We start from the raw sequence: 22598 nt of genomic DNA, 5'->3' as shown, positions 1-22598 counted from the left end.
GTCCTGAATCGTGGGAATCAGATGGCTGCCCCGCTTTCCTCGAAAAGAGAGACAAACGAGAGCGGAGCTTTTTCATTGGAAAACGCTCGCAGTGCACGCCGATTGCCCCCTCGAGGACATCGCGTGCGTGCTCTTCGCCCAAACAAACAACGCATAGATCGTGTGTGTCATCAGATGTTAAATAACGACGACACGGATGCACACATCCTCTAAACGCTTTGCTAGTGCTCGCCATAGTGATATGAATAGAGATCGCTCTTACCACAGAAATGCACACTTCAAACAAAACAGTCAGTGAAGACGAAGAAGAGGATAATGTGTTCTCCCAACGTGTTGTTGGTGTTTTTTCAATGTAAGCTTCAGACACGGGTCACGACAAGGCGTTCCCCATAGCGACCCCTAGAGGACGCAGTTCGAAGTTCCCTTGAAACGGGAACAGGACTTGACCACTGTACTTATCTGCTTATCAAATTTAAGATTATTATCAAACCAAACACCTAAGTTTCTGACATGTGTAGTACTGTGTAGTGTCAGAAATTCAGATTCAAATTCATGTACACAATACTCATTTGAGCCAAACACAATAAATTCAGTTTTACCCTCATTAAGGCTTAGAAAATGACTTGCAAGCCAAAGTTTTAGTTTGTCCAGACAATCTAAAATAGGCTTTAAAGCTCATACTTTTTAAAAATAGATCCTAGAGGAAGCATACGAAGTCAAGACAGTTAGACATTTCTTTCTTTTTTTGTGACACGGCGAGGGAGGTTTTTAACCTATACCTGTGGGAAGAAATGCTTACTGATAATGACAAGAGAATTCTAAACACCCTAAAATGACTCAAAATGCACAAACTGATCAAATCCATAGCAAACATTCTTTAGCTACTATTCACTCCAGTGTACCAGATGGAGATGGAGTTTAATGGTCAGACCACATGGGGGCCCCAGAGACACAGAGGTCAGGAAACTCAGCAAATCATTTTGCTGGCATTCACTTTCACGATCTTTTGTGTTTTTCTTTTCTGTAAGTATTTTAATTGTAACTTTTTCAAAATATTTATTTCATTTTATATTCCTTTTCTTTTTATTTTTTTATTTTATTTAATTTTTATTTTATTTTAACACTACAATACCATCTTGCAATGCCCTTTGAAAATTTAGATATGATACTACTTTTAATTGTATGTCATTATCAGTTTATTACACTTACAAAGTTTTCTATCCTTCTATCTATCAATTTAAAAAAGTTAAGATATTTTGTCTGGTTTAGAGCACAAAGGGTTGGCCGTATTTTCAACCTTTTATATTACATCCGTCTATCTACTGAATTAATTAATTAATACACCTTTTTTTTTTGCAGTGGCAGATTAAATTATTATTAAACTTTATTACTCAGTTTTGACGGACAGTGATCATAGATGTTTTAGCAAAGGGGTTCACTTTTATCAACTTTTTTATATGGCTTCTGGGCAGTTAATTGTTCTCTGTCCTCCTCCATATTATCATGAATGTCAGTCCCTATATGTCTTTATAGTGGTCTGATGTGCGATCTCCGGCTCATTACTGAGGAATGTCAGGTATAATTGTGTGTCTGCTGGTTAAACTCTTTATGAGCCTTTCGACTACCTGAAAGTTACCGCAGGGGATCTCAGACATTTATTCACTCAAGTTAGTTAGCAGAACTGTGTGATGGGGATCGTAGGAGTGAGACATGTCTGAGCTTTATTCCTGATGGCAAAGGAAATGTACAATAATAGTCCAGAATCACTTCAGTCTTCATAAAGTCGTTTTTACTTACCTCAGGTGAGCTTGTCTCCTGTCGCAAAAACCGAGATGGTGTTAATGAAAGAGGTGCGAGTCAGGAAGAGTCATTATAGACATCTGGAGAAAGAGAAATGTAGCATGTGTCTCTGAGGAGGTGAGGTGATGAGTTGAGGAGGTGTGAAATGTAACAAGGTTAAATGATCTATTTTAGGGTCACAAGTTGTAAATGATGTAAGCAAATGTAAGTTGACTGGAATTATTAAATAGTAAAACAACTATAGTAGTATAGACCTTAGTCAGGTTAGACGCCATATTGAATTTAATGCAGATGAAAATGAGACTGTGAAAGAAACACTGTATTAAAGGTCCTGGATCATGCAATTTTCACAACTCAGAACTTTCAAAACTGTTTTATGGATTTTTTTTTGTTTTTTTTTAGTCTACCGAAAGATGTTTCGTCAGCTGTACTATCAACATGTTAAACAACAGTACAATCCATTGAACACACTGTACTTCTATCCCTCACAGCCTCATTTGCATTCATGTCAAAAAACTACTGTACAAGCCAGAATTTTACATTTCTGAAGAAAATATTAGTGTTTGTCTTTGCAAAAGTTGCTGCCACAATGCTAGGATGTTTTGGGTTGTTGCTAAGTGCTCTAAGTGATTTCTAGGGCATTCTTGGTAGTTGTTATGCAACTTGTAACACACTAATGAGCAATAGAAATAGTGATGTTTTAGTGAAAACCAGTAATTATATTTAAATGTGCATAAAACTTTTTTGAGAAAAAATATTATTGTTACAATAATATGCACTATTGACCCAGACGACCCCTTTCAAAGACACAGTGAGACTCCCATGACAGTTTATGATTACATCAACAGGACTAACAGGAGAAATCAGTTCTGGCTCATGAAAATCTCAATGTGTTTGAAGAAACTGGCCCTTGGGGGCATGAAAACACACACACACACACATACACACACACACACCAGTCCTTTTCATGTTGAGACAGTAATGATTCATTCTGCTGATAGTCAGGTATGAGACGCTCAAGATATAATGATGTATCTGTTTGCTTCTGGGAAACTCTTGAGATGTTTTACCTGATACACATTCTTTGTTTGCTCTGGATTATTTAGTAACTAAGGGGATTGAATGAGTCAGGTGGGGTTCACCGCTCTCTAAGAATCGAAAATTCCTTAGACGTACTTAGATCCACCTACCAAAACTACCTAACTGTATGCAAAACCTTTCATTCGATTCAAATTTATTTAATGAATAATTTACACAAAATTAATTAATTTAAATTAACTTAGAACAGTGACTGTTGATAAAAATTAGAAAACAAATCTAAATAAATAAACAAAATTAAGCAAAATAAATAAATTAACATAAAAAATAAAGCATATAATGTGATTACAAATTATGTGATAAATAATAATAAATTATATACATTATTTTATATATGCTTGTTTCATGAATAAGACTTGTTAGCAGAAATGATTTTGGTATAAAGTACCAGGGTAAGATGAATGGAAAATCTCACAGCAGTCTCATAGGTCATATATTATTTAGAGGGTTAAATATGGCTTACATTGAGCTATATCAGTGAATGGAGATCTTACAGGGTGGAGCCATGAGGCTGCCAAATATATAACGTATTATTAGAGGGCATTTAAATTACCCCAAAACACACGCATTACTTATGCACACTCACTTACTGAGGCACACATGTGCATATCACATGCAAACCACACATATGTATGAGCACACAGAAGCCAATACACAACATCTGTTTTGTGTATAGCATGGTCAAAGGTCATTAGGTTTTAGTAGAGAAGAAATGTAGGTCAAAAGTCAGCCATGATACCCTAGTATATTTTAGTATACTTGGGAAAACTGCAAAGAAAGTCCATTTTTGAGAAATTAGATGAATTCTGAAAAAAAGGTTTTTCATATATGTTTGTCTCTTCTGAAATAGGTCAGTTCTCACTCCACTAATACACCCACCACATAGATATGTTTCAATATGATCACTTCCCCATGTTAAAGTGATTGATGTATGGTTTGTCCAGGTGGCCGAATGGTTTGAAGCCATGTCAGCGGGGGTTTAATCCAGTGGTGAAATGTTGTACATTTAAATCTCTTGTCTAGATGTGTGTGTATTGTGCCAGCCAAATCTGCTCCATTGGGACTTTTTTTCCTCCAAACTCCCTGGGTATGAAATCCAAAGGTAAATATACCGCCGCTGGATGGTTTGATCTGGGCTTCTCTGTGAAATGGAATCACAGGAGCAGCGGAGAGAGGCACAGGCTTTTGGGTTAGTAGGTTATCTGTTCAAAATCTCTTTTTGACTCATAATCAGGATATATAGTGTGTTTTTTTTACTAGTAAATTGTTACATTTATTGTTTATGATAAACTGAGATGCATCAGATTTACATGTTCTCTGAGCACCCTGGGTAAAAACTACTCTGATAGTTATTTTGTAAGACAGTGTTATATGCCAAAAATCGGAGCCGTGAAGAAAATGGATGATAAGACTTTTTTTCCCAAGCTCAGCATATGCAGTGAGATTTGATTAGATGAGACTGAATAATAAGAATAAAAACACGTCAGAGAATACATGGAAAATCTGGGACTTCAAATTCAAGTAAAACATAAAAATAACAATAAAAAAAATAAAAAAGTTTTAGGATTTCATTTAATAAACAAACAAAATTATGATATAAAATATTTAATTTTTATGTGAAATAAATTATTGTGCATTTTTAAATTATGTTTTGCAATTTGAGATATTATATTAGTAATTTGTATATTTGTATTTGTGTATATTTTAATTTGTTTTTCTGTTTAATATCGATGTTTTGATGTAACGGCAAAATAATTTCATTTTTCTTTTCAGTTGTCTTCAAAATGCCAAATAATGCTGAAATGGCAATAAATGCTGTAATAATGCTAAAAGGGCAATAAAACAAATAAAACCAAATTTCTTATTATATATTTTACTGTAATGTTTTTTTAATGAAGTGCAAGTTAATCTGTCGCTCTCTTTTTTATATGTAGTTTTGCAAACTTTGTGTGTTTGTGCTTGTTTTGGTGACAGCAAACAGGATTTTTTCCTCCATTTCCAACTCTTTTCAATCCAAAGTAAAGCTTCCAGCATTCCTTACTTTGATACACACACAAACACACACAGACTGCAGAGCTCAAGTACTAGCTATGCTAATGTAATCCCGCTTTCCTTTCTGCCGCTTTGTAATTCTCCAGAAATATCCAGGCGCGTGTGTGTGTGTGTGTGTAATTTTCTACAGCAACGCACCACAGCGATGGTATTCTAGCTTGGTAAATTGGAGACTGGAAGAGCAGTGGACAGAGAGAGAGTCACATGTGGATCAGTATACACAGCTGTGACAGCAACAGAAGACCTTTTCTCCTCCCTTTTCATTCTTTTCCTTTTTTATTCCCAAGTATTGAGACTTTTTCTGCCTTTCTAAGCTGAGAGCATCTAGACGAGATGCAAAAGAAGGTGGGGAGAGCGAGAGAAGGACGATTGGAGTTTAGGAGGGCAGAATGAAAGAGAGATTGAGACTGTGTGCTAGAATGCGTTGATACATGGGAACAGGCTGCTTATCTCCGTTTGTCCCCCTGTCAGTCATCCTGAGGCGCACACGCATACACTTCGGAAAGCTGGAGGCTCTGTTTGAAAAGGTGGTGATTAACCCCTTCCCCCTCGTTCCTCCTCCTCTGTCTCTCCTGCCGTCTGGTTCTTCTACCTGCACTCGTCTGGACTCGTTCGTTGAGTAGAGACACAGAAGGACAAGAAGGAAGAGAGATGAGAGAGAAGGAGGGAGTGTAAGACCAAGACGGTGAAAATCGTTCTCTGTGGAGTATGGTGAAAATCCAGGCGGTATTTGGACACCTGTGGAACACAGTTTTGGATATACTAGTGTGAATTGATTGGACAACTGAAATGGAATACCAAGTGAGTGACTGATGAACTGACTAGATTGGATTCTCTCGAGTTTAACCAGCATTTCGACACTATGTCTAAACCTTCACGACTTGCTCGCCCATCCTCTGCGGGTCCTGGCTCCAAACTCCCCTCACCTCGTCGGGATACACCTGCCAGCCGACCCAGAATGCACAGCATGGGGGAGAAGGTGATGCGGACGGGAAGCGAGGGCAATATACCTGGCCAGAGGCCTCCTATCAATGGAACAACACATTCGCAGATCCCACAAAACACTAATATAAAGGAAGAGGATGAGATGAGCCAGCCAAGGAGCAAAATCAGTCCACCTAAAGGGACCGCAGCAGTCACACATCCCAGTAAGTAATCGATAATCAAAAGTGGATACCATCAAACTGCACTTTTCATATTTGACCACTGATGTCTGGACACTTTTGGTCATTGTTTTCTAATTCTAGGTGGAAAATTTTATTGCTGAGAACTTGCTCTTTCTTTGGCTCAGAAGATAATCAAAGAACTTGAAAGAACTTATATATATATATATAATTGTGATCTGTGAAGTTCATACTAAAATCTCAGGCTTTTGATTGCAGACTTTTGTATCTTGGAAAAAATCAGAAGCAAAAATCTTCTCTATTTGCTCTCCTTTATTCATATTGCCAAAGAAATTTTATTTTCTGCCCTACTCAAAGTTTTAGACCTTCTAGAGGTGTGACACGTTACATGTGACACATTGTTTGTCCTCTTTGTGATATTAGCCTTCTACCTGCTATAGCCCAAATCCTGTCACCTCAGTGGCCTTCTGATGCCTGTCAGTCACATCCCTCAATGTTTAGTGATTAACACACATGTCATGTCCACTCAGGGAAATTGCAGGAACGGGACACCCCTAGGCGGGGATTTAGACTGTGATGATATTAAGGACAGGAAGTTCTTGAGGTTAACATTCCTCCTTTAGTTATCCATTCTGACAAGCACACACATGCACGCACAGAAATTAGTGCGTCATTCTTTTTTGTCATTCATTTGTTCAGTAATGTATGATTAACCTCAGTAAAACCTGGTTTCTGTCATTTTTGAGTAGTGCATCTGTTTGCCTCCATTCTTTCCATCTATGGCAGTAAAAGGGACTAGGATCCAGATGTTACCATGAAAATTGTTCCTCCATAGATGTAAAAGCATAGAAGCGCATTATATGTTTGAAACATTTTCAAGGTGAATCATTAACACTTGACCAGACAGTTTGTCACATGGCTCTTTTTTATGGATGGATGGATAGATGGATGATGAATACAGCTCTCCAAAAGGCTACAAAAATGACAAAAAATATGATTCATGCACTATTTTCTCTATAGTCCATATGATTAATGCTCTATGAAGGCGTCTTCTAAAACCATCCATAGTTTGTGAAAAGAGTAGACATTTAAATTGTTAAATATTGTTTGGGTTCATTTTCCATACGATTCATACAATTAATACAATGCTGCATTCAAAATTGAACCAGTGTTATTTTAGAGTTATTTATATAGTATTATAGTGTTTGTTAATATTATGAATTAGCTTAAATTTTTAGTTTAATTTATAGTTTGTATTATATTTAATTTATAGTTTTAATTTTAGTTTTTGTAATTTTTATTTAGCTTTTTTTTTTTTTTTTTTTTTCAGCTTCCGTTTTAGCAGTTTTTGTAGTTTTACTACTTCAAATTAAACTTTTATTTCAGTTATGCAGTTATTTCAGTTAGGTGCCAAGGCAACATTTCTAACACTGAGTTAAACAGATCTTGATGATTATGGCCAAACCTTGTACAGGTAATATCAATGCTAATATAAAATGTACAAATGTATAAAACAATTGTTTTTATGACATTTGGTTGCTGAAATATAATTGGAAATAAAGGCTCTATTATAAGTATTAGGCCACCAATAGACTTATAAATGCAATATTTTTTCCTTTAGTACTAGTCCAATTGTTTTTTTGCTTGTTTATTATTTTCTTCTTTGTTGAAGCATGACAGCCATATAACCATTTACATTTTTATAGCAAAAAGAGTAACTTGGACATTATTCTAGTAGCTATTCTAGTTTACAGTGAATGAGGGAAAGTTGATAATAAATATAAGAAATATATTTTTGGAGCAAACCGTCTCTCAGTTCTGCCCAACTGTAAACATTGTAAATGTTTACACCAATGAGCTCTTTAAAAGGTATTTTTCTTTAAATTGTTACTTTAAATGGACCATTTAAGAGTTAATGTTTTCTAGACTTAGAGTCCAAGCACAGTTCATAACATGTTGGATAAATGGCTCTCGAAAAATTAATGAATAACTGATAGATGACATTTCCCAACTGGAGAGATGATGAGTGTGCATTTTCCTTCTACTAATTAATGTTTCATTTTCTAAATAAATGTTAAGCATATGTTAGTATTTAAACTTAGAAATCTGGCTGGCAATGAAGAGTGTCCTAAAGGGCAGAAGTAAACCCACATGTTTATTATGACACTATATGTAAGTTATACTGTAACATAAATACAACATTTTATACCTTTCCATTGTGCTTTGAAGAACCGCACAGATCAAAGCGCAAGAGTCTACTATAATCACCTGCGATCTGATACTAATGTTTTCTACCTAAATGTGCCCTCAAAGAAGCATGTGGAAGGAAAACAAATACATTCTCTTTTTTCGTTGTCCATTTTATGTCTGGCAGATAGACTGATAAAAGAGAGTTTTGTTTATCAGCAGTCGGTTTTCTTAAAGGGGTTTTCTGTTTATCTGCAGGTAAAATGGTTCAGTCTTTTGTTTAATCTACTATTAGCACTCTTTGAAAGTTTATCACAAGCAAGTGTAGCAGGACAAAGAACTGTATCACAGTCAGTAAATTTCATGGCTGGGTGGTCTTGCTTACTCATGGTTCAGCCAGACAGAGGTTATGGGAAAAAAGAGGGCAGAGAGGGAGGGAGACACCGTCCCCTCATCTTAACTACGTTTATCTTAAGCTGGTTGGATCTGTACTCAGGCTTCTGCTGTTTAGATTTTCCATGCTTAGACTATGAGTGGTCACCCAGATTGATGTGTTTAACATATCAGTCTGAGATCTGCTGATATGAGAAGCATAACATTTCACTGGGGGTTTATGGGATAGCCAGTGTAGTACTCCAAAATAATGCATATTAACATTTAATTTGGCTTTTTTACATTGTAGGACTCAAATCAAGAGAAAGTGAAACTGTTCATCATATTTAGTCATTTTCTCATTCATTTAAAGAGATGAATGCTGTCATTTTGTGGTTCAAGTTGCTTCGAAACATCATGACATTATTCTGTGGAACACAAAATGAGACATGTTGAAGAATGCTCTGTTTATTTTCATACAAACATAGAATGATAATTCCAACTAATTTAACTTGAAATTCAGTCTGCTCCTCACACAAAGCTGTCTTATGATTCCTAAAGACTTCATAGAAGGTATTACTTGTAATGTTCTAAAAAAATTAATGGATTACAGTTTCCACAAAAATATTAAGCAGCACAACTGTCTTCAACAGTTTAATTCAACGGTAAAATTTTGGTTTAATTCCAGGCTGCAACACAGGTCAGATTGTGCCGAGGACTTGTCGGGTTCCCGTGGTCTTGTGCCGATGGCTGTGTAGTTGACGCTGCCTTCGCAGGGGATCTGTCTCTAGGGCTCATCTAGTTGACATGGTCTCCGCTGACATTCAGGGCTGTAGCGGTTGTCTCTAAGTGCTGGTCCAACATCTGGTCTGGATGAGGACTGGATCCGTTTGGCTACGGTGACCTAGATTTAAACTGACAGAGTGTATCTCTCTCCCGAACAACACTAAGTAGATTGTTCCAGAGTTTGGGCACTAAATAGGAAAAGGATCTGCCGCCCACAGTTGATTTTGATATTCTAGGTATTATTAGAGTTTTGAGATCGCAGCGGACATGAAGGACTGTAATGCGATATGAGCTCGCTCAAGTTTTGAAGAGCTAAATCATTCAGGGCTTTATAAGTAATTAGCAAGATTTTAAAATGTATACAATGTTCAACAGGGAGCCAGTGCAGAGTTGACAGAACTGGGCTAATATGGTTCTAGTAAGAACTCTAGCTGCTGCATTTTGGAACAGCTGGAGTGTGTTTATTAAGCACACAGAGCAACCACCCAATAAAGCATTACAATAATCTAAACTTGAGGTCATGAACGCATTAATTAACATTTCTGCATTCGACATTGAGAGCTTAGATAGTCATTTAGATATATTTTTAAGATGGAAAAATGCGGTTTAACAAAAGCTAGAAACATTGTTTTCAAAGGAAAGATTGCTATCAACTAGCACACCTAGTTTCCTAACTGATGATGAAGAATTGACAGAGCAGCCATCAAGTGTTAGACAGTGTTTAAGATTATTACATGCAGAGGTTTTTGGTCCAATAATTAAAACTTCATTTTTTTTCAGAATTTACAGTAGCAGTAGGAAATTACTAGTCATCCAGCTTTTTATATCAACTATGCATTCCGTTAGTTTTGCGAATTGATATGTTTTGTCAGGACACAATGAAATATAGAGCTGAGTATCATCAGCATAACAGTGAAAGCTAACACCATCTTTCCTGATGCTATCTCCCAAGGGTAGCATGTAAAGCATGAATAGCAGTGGTCCTAGTACTGAGCCTTGTGGTACTCCATTCTGTACTTGTGATTGATATGATTCCTCTTCATTCACTGCTACAAATTGATGACAGTCAGATAAGTAAGATTTGAACCATGCCAATGCAATTCCAATAATGCCAACATAATTTTGTAGTCTACTCAAAAGAATGTTGTGGTCGATAGTGTTAAACACAGCGCTAAGATCCAGTGGCACTAATAGAGAAAGGCAACCATGATCGGATGATAAGAGCAGGTCATTTGTAACTCATTTGTGAATCCTGACGTGATTTCCTCACAGATACCATTTCTCTCTAAGAAGGAACATAGCTGAGAGGATATTGCCTTTTCTAGTATTTTTGACAGAAAAGAGAGATTTGAGATCGGTCTGTAATTAACTAATTTTCTAGGATCAAGTTGTGTTTTTTTAATGAGAGGCTTAATAACAGCCAGTTTGAAAGTTTTGGGGAAATATCCTAATGACATTGATGATTTACATGACTTCTGGAAACACTTATTTCAGTAGCTTAGATGGAATAGGGTCTAACATGCATGTTGTAGGTTTTCATGATTTGACAAGTTTATACAATTCTTCCTCTCCTATACCAGAAAATGAATGGAATTGTTCCTCAGGGGATCTATAGTGGACTATCAAATGCAATACTGTAGCTGATGGCTGCATTGTCAGAATTTTATCTCTAGTATCGATCTTGGAAGTAAAGAAGTTCATAAAGTCATTACTGCTGTGCTGTTAGGAAATGTCTGTGTCTGTTGATGCTTTATTTTTCGGTAATTTAGCCACTGTATTGAAAAAATGCCTGGGGTTGTGTTTGTTTTCTTCTAAAAGAGATGAAAAGTAAGCAGATGAAGCAGTTTTTAGAGCTTTTCTATAAGTAGAAGTACTTTCTCTCCATGCAATACGCAATACCTCTAGTGTTGTCTTTTTACAGCTGTGCCCATTTTCTGGGCTGCTCTCTTTAAGGTGTGAGTGTGCTCGTTATTCCACAATCGTATCTAAAGTGTTAGAAAAGAGAGAGTCCATAGTTTCTGTTACAACATCAAGTTTTTCTGAGCTATTGGATTTACGGAGGAATTGAGAAAAGTCAAGAAGATTATTTACAAAACAGTCTTTTGTGATAGAAGTGATGGTTCTATCTTATTTGTAAAAGGGAGTTGAATTTGAAGTTTTAGCTAGATGGAGTATACACAAGAGTAGATAATGATCCGAGACATCATCACTCTGCTGCAGAATTTCAACACCATTAATATAAATTCCATGCGACAGAATTAAATCTGAAGTATGATTACGACAATGAGTAGGCCCTGACACGTGTTGTCTAACCTCAATGGAGTTCAGAATGTCTATAAATGCTGATCCCAATGCATCTTTTTTATTATCAACATGGATATTAAAATCACAACTGGACTAGTGGCTGCTGTAAATTCAGCTTTGCCATATGGAATAAATTACTTTTTTAAAAATATAATAAAATCGAAAACAGTAACTTTAAATTGTAGTAATATTTCACAATATTACTGTATTTTTGATCAAAAAATGCAACCTTGGTGAGGAGACTTCTTTCAAAAACATTGAAAATCTTACTGACTCCAAACTTTTGAACTTTAGTGTATGTTTTCATTGTATATAACATATTTTGTGCTCTATGGAAGAAAGAAAGTCATGGAGCTTTGAAAAGAAATGAGAGTGAATAAATAATGACAGAATTTTGATTTTGGGATGAACTTCCTTTCGTGATCAAAACAGAATAATCCCATGATTTTTGGTAAAAGTGTCAGACAGGGATGAGTTCTTGTAATCAACAGCAGGCTCTAATTCATTGCAATGGAGTCTGAAGCCAGTGGAAGCACTATGAAGAGAATCATGAGGGGGATTAGATTAATGAGCACTGCTCATTAACCCTAAATCCTTTCTGATTAAAAAGTGAGACACTCTTAATCCAGAACTGCCCAAACTGAAGACAATCTAGCAGAGCTCACTGTGCCAGCAAGTTCCTAAAGAGCCATTTAGATCAATAACAGAGACAGTTTTGCATTTTTAAAAGGGATAATTCACCTAATAATGAAAATTCTGTTCATGTTCTCACCTTCATGTTGTTCCAAACCTGTATTGTTTATTGTTTATTTGGATCCCCATTAGCTTCCACAAAGTGGTTACTAGTCTTCCTGGGGTCCACAAATCAATCCAAGACAAACAGTCCTACAAATAAATAAAAAAGAACAAGAATACAATTTCACTTATCACATCACAAAACTATACATCTCAGCAATTGCAGCACTTAAAATGTACATCTACAAAACTATACATCTCAGAAGTAGCAGCAGTCAAAATATAAATCTACATATTTATAAGCAAATCTTCACATTTCCTTCGAAATACATATGTACAGTTACTCTTTCATATATTTATGGGAACCATATTCCAAGCAACAGAACCTCGATAAAGCACAGTCTTTTTCGTCAGATTTGTTTGTGGACACAGTAAAAAACGTTGAGCCTTACTCACTTGACGTGTTTTATAATCATGTACTGTCCAATCCTTAATGTTATAATACTGTCCAATCCTCTGAGCCCGTTCAATTTCCATTTTTGAGTCACCTAGTCCCAATTTACTTGAGAGAATTTCCCGAACTTTTACCACCGATTTCATCCAGTTTTCATCTTTTTCGTCAGTGATCCCATCCACAATAATATTTGTCCTCCTCGTCTGATTTTCGACATAATCCAGTTTGACAAGAGATCCATCCAATTCCTCCTTCGATTTGATGATATCCTTTTCAAACTGCTTTTCTTTATTCTGTGGAACATAAAAGGAGATGTTTAGCAAAATGTCTGCTTATGCTTTCTTTGCATGGAAAAAAGCAGCTTGAACGTTCTTTAAAACATCTTGCTTTGTGCTCCACAGAAGAAACAATATCATACAGGTTTGGAACCCCATGAGGGTGAATATTTTATAAAATATTTTACTTTTGGGATGAACTGGCCCTAAACTGTCAGGCAACAAAGCAAATGGCTTATATTTAAAAGTTTAGAATTATTTATTATTATTATTATTATTCATTTATTTTTTTGAAAGACAGAAAGCAGACATGGAGGGACATGGACACTATTTGATCGTCCCAGATTTATTAACCAAATTACTCTCTTAAATTAGGTATTTTTGTGCTTGGAAGCCACTCCATTAATCTTGGACCGGCAGACTATTATTCCTTCAGACAGATGGAGTACTCTGTTTGTGAAAAACTGAATTCATGTGGGCAGAAGTTGATCCACAGGTCACCCACCAGCTCAGCTAATGAAAAGTGCCTGAGTGCTTTAACTTAATGGCAAATGGAATCTGGTAATTGTTCCCCGTTTGGCAGGAATGATCGAAAAGGGGAGGGAGAGAATGAAAGGAAAGGTTTATCATTCTGCATTGTGAGATATTCTAGTCTCCTAGCATTCAGGGAGAGGGAGTAGCACTTAGACACTTTTCCTTACTTCAGGAATTTTCCAGAATCCTTTCCGCTGAGCTCATAGGCTGCTTAATCACCATTGCGGCTGCGAAAAATGGCTTACAGGACACAGTCACCAGTAACCAAAACCTGAGATCTTAGAAATCTGGAAGAAAAAGGAAGAGAGACCCTTTCAACAATGCCCTCCTTAGACAAACTTTGAATTAGATTACTACTGCATGACTTTCTTTATTCTGTGGAACATAAAAGGAGATGTTTGGCAGAATGTCTGCTTATGCTTTCCTTGCATGGAAAAGAACAGCATGAACATTCTTCAAAGCATGTTGTTTTGTGTTCCACAGAAGAAAAAAGTTTGGAACCCTAGGACATTGTAAACATTGTCATTTTTCAGTTATCTGGCACCAAACTGTCAAGCAACCGAGCAAGCTTGTATTCTAAAAATTAGAATTATGACATGTTGCTTTGATCTCAGAACCTGGGAGCAATACAATCTTGAGAAAAAATAGGGAGAGACCCTTTCAACAATGCCCACCTTTGACAAACTTTGAATTAGGTAACCAACTAGGCAAGAACCAACAAGTTGAGTGTGTTTGCACAAGTATATTGACATTTGAGTTAGTTTGTGTTGATTCTTGGTGTAGCTCTACATGGTTTAGATGTCACAAAGTGTCTTGGGTGATATGAGTCAGAAAAAGAAAACCTCCATTTAACACACCTGGTTTTGTTGTTGTTACTGTTTATCTCGCTCTGAGCTGAATTCATGCCCCAAGGCTGGCAGACTTCAGACGTTATGCACTGAGGGTTGTTGTTGCTGCAGAACTTTGCACTTCGTGGTTGACATATAACAGATAGTTGGACACAGATTCTGTTAAGTGCCTCTTCATGAGTTTGTCCAAGTGTCCCTAAGGCGTCTATCAGAGAAAACTCTCCTAAGCCGAAATCAATTTAAAAAAACGTGGGCAACTGTGTTTAAAATCTCATTTATTAGATAGAGACCTCTGGGAGTTTGTCTGAATGGTTGATAAAGCTTTTGAAGATGTTGATCCCAGCAGGGGGAAAATGCTCATGACTGCACTCTGTAGAAGAAAGAAAATGGTGTTGAAAGGATAGTTCACCCCTATATATATTCACCCTAAGAAGTTATTTTATCTTTGTTTTCACTGGATCTGCAGTAGCAGGAATAGACAAAAATTGTTCCTTCCTTCCATTGTGACTATTCCTGGATGGGAATTCAGTCTTTAGCTCCCAGCTGTGACTCTAGAGCAAGTTATTTAAAGTAACACAATGGTGGAATTCCTGTGAAAGTTCATTTGTTGCATCATTATTTACAATGCAAGTTAAAGTGACCAAGATTCATCAGCTGATAATTATTTTCATGTTATGGCTGATAACTGATGCCAGATATTCTATATTATTTTGCAAAAATAAATAGAGTTTCAATCAAAATTATTCAACCCCCAAGAGACTATAGTACTTTACAAATACACGCAAGATCCAGGATTTTCTAAAAATTGCATCTATAACTGTTTACTGGCATATTAAAGGTGATAATGTTAATATATAATTTAATATTTTTGAGTTACAGGATTTTTAAATAACCATCCCATATTTAACATTGCTGTTTTTAAGTTGCTTATTTGTATGGTGGGGAACAAAATTGTGTTAAAATGCAATTAAGCCTTTAGAAATTATTTAAAAAAAAACAGCTTGAGCTGTTACACATACATAAACTTAGCCCATGCATGTGCTGACGTGAGTAGCAAATATGGCAAAGTCAACAGAGCTCTCACAAAAGCTATAGAGAAGAAAGAGTTTTATTATATTAGAAAGTCTAAGGCTACGTGAGTATTTCCAAGACATTAAAAGTTCCTAGACACAACTGGCAGCCTTATTCCTTAGCTTAAAATGTGTTGTACCAGAAAACATTTGAGGGTGTTGAAGAAAAAGCACAATATCATAAAATGTTTGATCAGAGCAACTGAGAAAAACCTGCATTGTACAGCCAAACACTTGCAAGATGACCTGATGAAAGGATAAACATTTCAATGCAGAGTATAAGAAGAACACTAGACAAGTGTTCCCATCAATACTTACAATACAAGACTTGCCCATCACAATCAGACTTGCTCCCTCTGTATCTGTTTTTAAGTCTAGCTTAAAAACTTATTTCTGTCATGACAACTCTCGGAGGGATTGGCATGGCAATGTACATGACAATGTTAATGTATTTGGTCTTGGCGGAATAGATCTGCTATGCTGCTGATGCAGAGCAAGTACAGAGACTTGCTACTGCCAATACATCCACAACATGCTGCGGTAAGCATGTAAGAAATACTGCTGCTGCACATATAACCCATATAAATAACCCCCCACAAAGCAGGAGACACATTACACAAAACAATACAAGCCAATATATGCATGCCGCTAAATATAAGGATAAACTGCTGCATCAGTGGACATGCATGTATCCACACACATGAAGATGAACAGACAAGGAAAGACAAGACACCCCCCACAAAGCAGATCTATCGCCAAGACATTTGTACTGCTGCTGCTCCGAAGAGCCAAGTGAACCGCTTGTAGTACTATCTATGTGTGCCTGGGCCAACACGCCGACAGGCTTAACGCTATTGGCCTATGGCTATGTGTGCCTGGGCTACCACGCCGACTGGCTTAACAATAGTGGCCTAGGACTATGTGAGCCTCTGCTACCACGCCGACCGGCTTAACAATAGCGGCCTACAACTATGTGAGCCTCGGCTACCACGCCGACCGGCTTAACAATAGTGGCCTACGACTATGTGTGCCTGGGCTACCATGCCGACTGGCTTAACTCTAATTAGACATGCACTAAGTGTAATGTTAATTAACAAAATGGATATACGTTGCAATCCGATAGATAAGACCCCAGCATCCACCTGTGCAAATATCATAATTTAGTCATTTATTATCTGCTGTTACTTTCTACACTTTATCAGTCTCAGCGGCAGCATAACAGCTCGTTAATTCGTGTTCATGCAATGATGAGACGGACAAAATTAGCCGATGCATGTCATTTTACTCTCTCGTGTAGATAAAATTATCAGAGTTACAGTGCACAACTCCTGGGTGGACTGACTTGAATGAACAAATAAAGCAGAATATAAACATTCTTTCTCCGTTTTCTGAATTCACAGCACAGCGATAGCACACGTCACGAGCACATTTCTCCGAAATACACTACCCATAATGCATTTCACTCGGAACTGCAACAACCATAGCAATAACTCTTAATTCCCTTCTCCCGCAACACTATCGTTGATATGACTGTGATAAGCGCGTGCTTCTGATGCTGCGTGCAACTGAAATCAACCACACACTCATCACGATGAAAACATTGACCTTAGAAATAGCGAACGTGAGCATTGAGATTACGCCGATGTATATGGAGAACCCCAGTTGAATGCATACACAAGAATGCTTATTTCATTTAACCTGTTTTCATGTTCGTTATTATTAACGTGTCCTCAGAGCGATTACAAGCTCCAAACTGCCTTTTGCTCCTGCTGTATAAACAGATGCTAAATGCTGCTGCTAATATGCTTAATATTTTGGTGCTGCATGCAATGCAAACTGCTAACATGACACTTAGTTTAAACTTGTTTACGGTTGCTCATTTTGTATTCAATTAGGCAGACCATGCAAATATACACAGCGATATGGATTAAAAGAGCATTCACTTATCTTAGATGTTGATTTAGGCTGCTCTGAAGTGCGCTGCAAAACTGTCTGCTACAGCAAACAAAAGCCAGGTATTTGGATATTGAGCAGTAAGCTCATTGGCTACCGATACAGGAGAGAACCAATCAGCTGCCATGTGACAATGATGTCGCCAGGTCAGATTGAGCTAGACCTATCGGACTGCGCCATCTAGAGTTTCATGCCAGAACTCTGTATTTGTTTGAATGAGGCAAACATCTTGTCCAGGGACTACGGATGAAAAATAGCCTTTGGCTAATTCTGGTACATTTACAGGAATGTTTTATTAATGTACAATGTCCCTGTCAACTAAAATAAAAAGATTTTATAAAATTCAATTAAAAAAATTGCCAGTGCTATTGTCAAGTATGGACTTCATGATGAGGCATCTCGCCGAATGCCACTCTTGATCAAGAAGAGCATAAAAGGCCAACTTGAACATACTAAAATTCATTTGGATAGACCTGTGGAGTTCTGGGAGAACGTTTTGGACCCATGGATCAGCGGTATATCACGGTGCAAAAAAAGGCAAAGATTAAAAGTAGAAGAATACCATCTCTATGGTCAAACTTGGAGATGGACCGGTCCTGTTATAGGGGGGTTTTTGCTGTTGCAGGAAGTGGAAATCTTGACTGTATGAAGTACATCATGAATTCTTTGAAGTATCAGGCCATATTAGCAAGAATTGTGATGCTTTCAGTGCAGAGACTGAAGCTTGATGATCAATGGACATTCCTGCAGGACAGCTATCCCAGAGTGCACATCCAAATGTATTTATGCTTGATTGATTGGTCAGAAAAATTTACTTATATAATTATGCTTGAATGTACTTCTTGAGAATGTACTTAAATGCTTTGTCGGTTGTAGAATTTTCTTGAGTGGCTTGTTCAGTCTCCAGATTTAATTCTCATTGAAAGTATTTGGTTGAATTTGAAGAAAGCAGTGGCAATGTGAAAGCCAAAGATTATCAGTGATCTGGAAGCTTTTCTGGTGAGGAATGGCCCAAGATTGCTGTAGTCTCAGAAGCTTCTAAGTACTTACAGGCAGCGTTTATTAGAGGTTACAAAGAATAAAAGATTAATAAAAGATGTCGTTTGGTTTGATAATTTGCATCTAATGCAATGACATTCATTTAAGTGTAGCTTAATTCTCCAAATATTTTATTGGCCCACTACCTTCTAATACATTAGAGCGAAGTCTCCAAGCTAGTTTTTATCAATAATCAAATAATGTTTTATAAATTCACTTCTCCTTGAGTTTGCAGCAGTTTAATTGGAGATCTAGTGTTATCTGCCCCAGTTTCCACAGAGGCCTTATGAGACTATGAGCTCTGACAGGTTTGAGGTCCACACATGCAGAACTGACAGAAAATTGTAACTTTTAATCGTAATCTGGTGCAGTGGATGGACTGTTCCTCACATTCCTCTAGCGCTTGTCGTCTTCTTTTTGTTCTGTTGCTGTTTCTTCTGTCTTCGTCTTTTCGCTCACTCTGTTTTGTTTGAGGTTGCCATTTTTCCTTTTTGTCTGCCTCTGTAGTTTTCTTCACCTCCTTTTATCTCTTTCTTTCCTTCTATCCCTCGCTTTTTCTTGCCCTCATCTCTCCGAACAGGTTGTGAGCTGATTTTCTCAGTGCTGATTAAAAGTAGCGTCTCTGTTTGAAGTCTATTCAGCAAGCTGTGAGTTGTTGCTTATTAGGGTCAGCCAAGAGGGTTAGACACACACACACACCTAATGAACGCCATCTCCTAAAGAGACTCCTTGTTTCAAGAAAAGAGTGGTTAAGCAAGGATGAAAAGATGAAGGGATTTTCTGAAGTGTTGGCACTGAGTGTGGGTTGTGTGCACACACTGTTTCTTTTCCGCTTTCTTCATCTCTGTTCGCTCCATTCTGACGCACCATCTAATGGCTAGACACGCACTTGGTACAGAGAGACCGGTGAAATAGAAACAGGAGGAAATGGAGCAAGAAAAAGGGAAGGTTTTAAAGGTGAGAGGCAAAGCACTGTATACATGCACTGAATTTCAACAGCCATGGAAAAGTTTTAGAATTTCCTTCGGGTTTATCAAAATATTCTGCACTCTATCTGTTGAATTAGACTACAGCTAATCTAACCTGAAATAAACCTGTTCTTGTTGGAGATGTAGCGGTTATGCACCAGACATGTTGAGCCCTGGTGCTCATGTGGGAGATTAAGGTTTGAATCTGTTTTTCTTTGCATCCCAATCCCTTTCCCTCCCTAATAAATTTCTCTTTAACTCTTTCCCTACCAGCGTTTTTACAAAAGTTGCGAGCCACCACCAGCATTTTCGATCATTTTCTCAAAAATGTCATGGCTCCCAGAATATTTTGTTGTATAAATATCTGAAAATCATGCACACTTGAATGTGGGTAAGTTTCATAAAAACAGACTCAGACAAAAAGCTGAGAAAATTGTGTTTTTGTAAAAGACTACATCCAGATCGGATTCAAATTGATGATCAAACACCCCCAAAGCTTTCACAGTCCTATACCACTTTCTGGGTTGACATTTCATTTGATAACATTAGGTTTTGATTTATATGCTTTTTAATGTTTGATGATCGCATTATTTTGCATCTGCATCTGCTTCTTCTACACCGTGTTTTGATCAATTTCAGTTTAATTTAGTCTTGGCTGAAGGAGTAGTAGTGTCATAATCCATCCAATGAGTTTGCTTAGGACTCCAAAGTGATTCTATTTGGTGAAAGAACGTTATACATAGCGCTAGATTGTGCTAGAGTGCTAGATTGCTAGATTCATTTTCATTCGTTTTAGCCTTTTTAGCCAGTTTTTGCAAGCTAACAACTCAGTTTAGTAGCTTAGCATGCTGTTAACCACTTAGCCTGGTAGCTAGCCTACCCTATGCCAGGGGTCTCCAACCATGCTCCTGGAGAGCTACCGTCCTCCAGATTTCAGCTCAAACGCAATCATACACACCCGAACCAGCTGAGATGTTTAGAGCAGGCAGGAACTGAAGTCTGCAGGACATAAGCTCTCCAGGAGCAGGGTTGGAGATCCCTGCAAATGTTCAAACGTATGTTTGAATACCCCGAGTCCTAAGTGCACTTAACTTCTTACTTTCATGGCTAAATTCACATTATAGCACAGCATTTATTGCTGAAATATAAAGGAGTTATTGCTACAGACAGACTAGAAATTCAGCTCAATAATGGCTGCAACAACGACAGTGATGATCGTTTAATACCCAGCAGCATTCCTTTTGAAAAGAAAGTACACTTTAGCTTACATAAAGTGTACTTATTACAGAAGTACTATATACTTTAAAAGGTCTATCTATCTATCTATCTATCTATCAGATAGATAGACAGATAGCTAGATGGAATAATATACTTTAAAGTAAAATGTGTAATTTGACATTACATTACAAAGTTCACTTTTTAAATGTGTACTTAAGTGTGTTAAGAAACATTACACTTAAGTGGCCTTTTATTTTAATATTATATTTTCTGCACATACAGCTTTTTAAAAATATACTTTAAGATTTAATGTGCACTGCAAGTGCACATTCAATACAATTAAGTGCACTTTATTTTCACCAGGGATGTGCTGACAAGCACCTGTTGAACTCGGCTAGGCTGAAAGATGATGTGGCATCAGTGCAATACGTATAATGATGATTAGTGGTTTTAAGATGGTACCTGATGTTGATTGGCGAATTTCATTGCTGGCCTGAGGGTGATTTGTCTGGCCACAGTTGCTTGGTTCTTTGATTTACTGAAGAACCAAGCAGAGCTGATATACAACGTAAGACAGCGTGTAGATTCATGTTGTTATAAATCAGCACATGCTCATCTAAAACTCTCCAACATATATTGAGCCAGTGACTGAAACATTAACAACAGTCTCCATAAAAGGAACTGAAAGATGTGTGTTTGGGTGATCGGATGAGGAATCTTTACTTGTTGAGACATATATTGTTTTGCTGACCAAGTTTGACTGTGTGTGTGTGTGTGTTGAAACAAACTCAGGGCGTTTTGTTGCCTGTTGATGTGTGCTTCTCAGAAAAACAGAAATTGTTTGGCAGCATAAGTGTGTTTGGGATATTTGAAAAACAATCATTATTTTTGTAATTCCATTTGGTGCTACCTTCGAATCACACAAAATATTATATATTAAACATTGCATTTTAGACTGCTCAGAAATCTCTATACTCTGTAGGTTTGACTAAAACCATATACATAGCTGCAGCTTTGCAGACCAGCTAATAGCAGATCCTTCCAATCTATACTTCTCCTTCTTATACCTTCTCTAAATTATAGCATGTATAGTTTTAGTATACACTACCATTTAAAGGTAGGGTAGGCAGTTTCGGAGAAGCTAGCAATAGCAAGCTAGCTTTGAAAGTATAAGATCCCACCCTCCCTGCAAATCACTCTCCAAAGCCACACCTCCTCCAAAATACATGAATGCGCACAGGCTGACCAGAGGCTAACCAGCAACATGATGAGAGACAGCTTTGGTGGAGGATTGAATGCAACGCTGTCAGATTACGTCATGTCTCATTCACTGTTGAGAAAACATTACAGTACAAAGTGCATAATATTACAATAATAACGCCTTCCATTCTCACTCAGTCTGCAATAGTGTAATGGAATGTGCTGATGAAGTATCATGTCTGCGCGAGCAGGGTGCGGGATGTGAAGAGACTTTCAACCAGCATAACAAAAATTTTTTTTGAACCAAATCACCTACCCTGCCTTTAAAAGTTTGAGACTGGTAAGATTTTTCTGAAATAAAAGTCTCTTATGTTGACCAAGGCTGCATTTATTTGATCAAAAATAAATAAATAAATAAAAATAGCTGTTTTCTATTTTAATTTATTTTAATACATTCCTGTTGGCGAAGCTGAATTTTCAGCAGCCATAAGTCCAGTTTTCAGTGTCACATGATCCTTCAGAAATAATTTTAATATCATTTGTTGCTCACGAAACATTTTATTATTATAATTATTATCAATG

The 22598-nt window shown here is 37.2% G+C and overlaps 1 protein-coding gene across 1 annotated transcript in view; it reads left to right on the top strand.

The window, feature by feature from the left end:
• Nucleotides 1-5299: 5299 nt before the first annotated feature.
• Nucleotides 5300-22598, top strand: part of kiaa1217 (KIAA1217 ortholog) — a 97384-nt gene continuing 80085 nt past the window's right edge. Inside the window, 1 exon segment of the mRNA XM_016530254.1 lies at nt 5300-6098. Coding sequence (XP_016385740.1) covers nt 5813-6098 — 286 coding nt within the window. The 5' untranslated portion in view covers nt 5300-5812.

Source organism: Sinocyclocheilus rhinocerous, unplaced genomic scaffold, assembly GCF_001515625.1.
Source record: "Sinocyclocheilus rhinocerous isolate Xijiao unplaced genomic scaffold, SAMN03320098_v1.1 scaffold754, whole genome shotgun sequence".
In the NCBI taxonomy this organism is placed as follows: Eukaryota; Metazoa; Chordata; class Actinopteri; order Cypriniformes; family Cyprinidae; genus Sinocyclocheilus; species Sinocyclocheilus rhinocerous.
The sequence above is the reverse complement of the archived record's forward strand: the minus strand, read 5'-3'. Positions and strand labels throughout refer to the sequence as shown.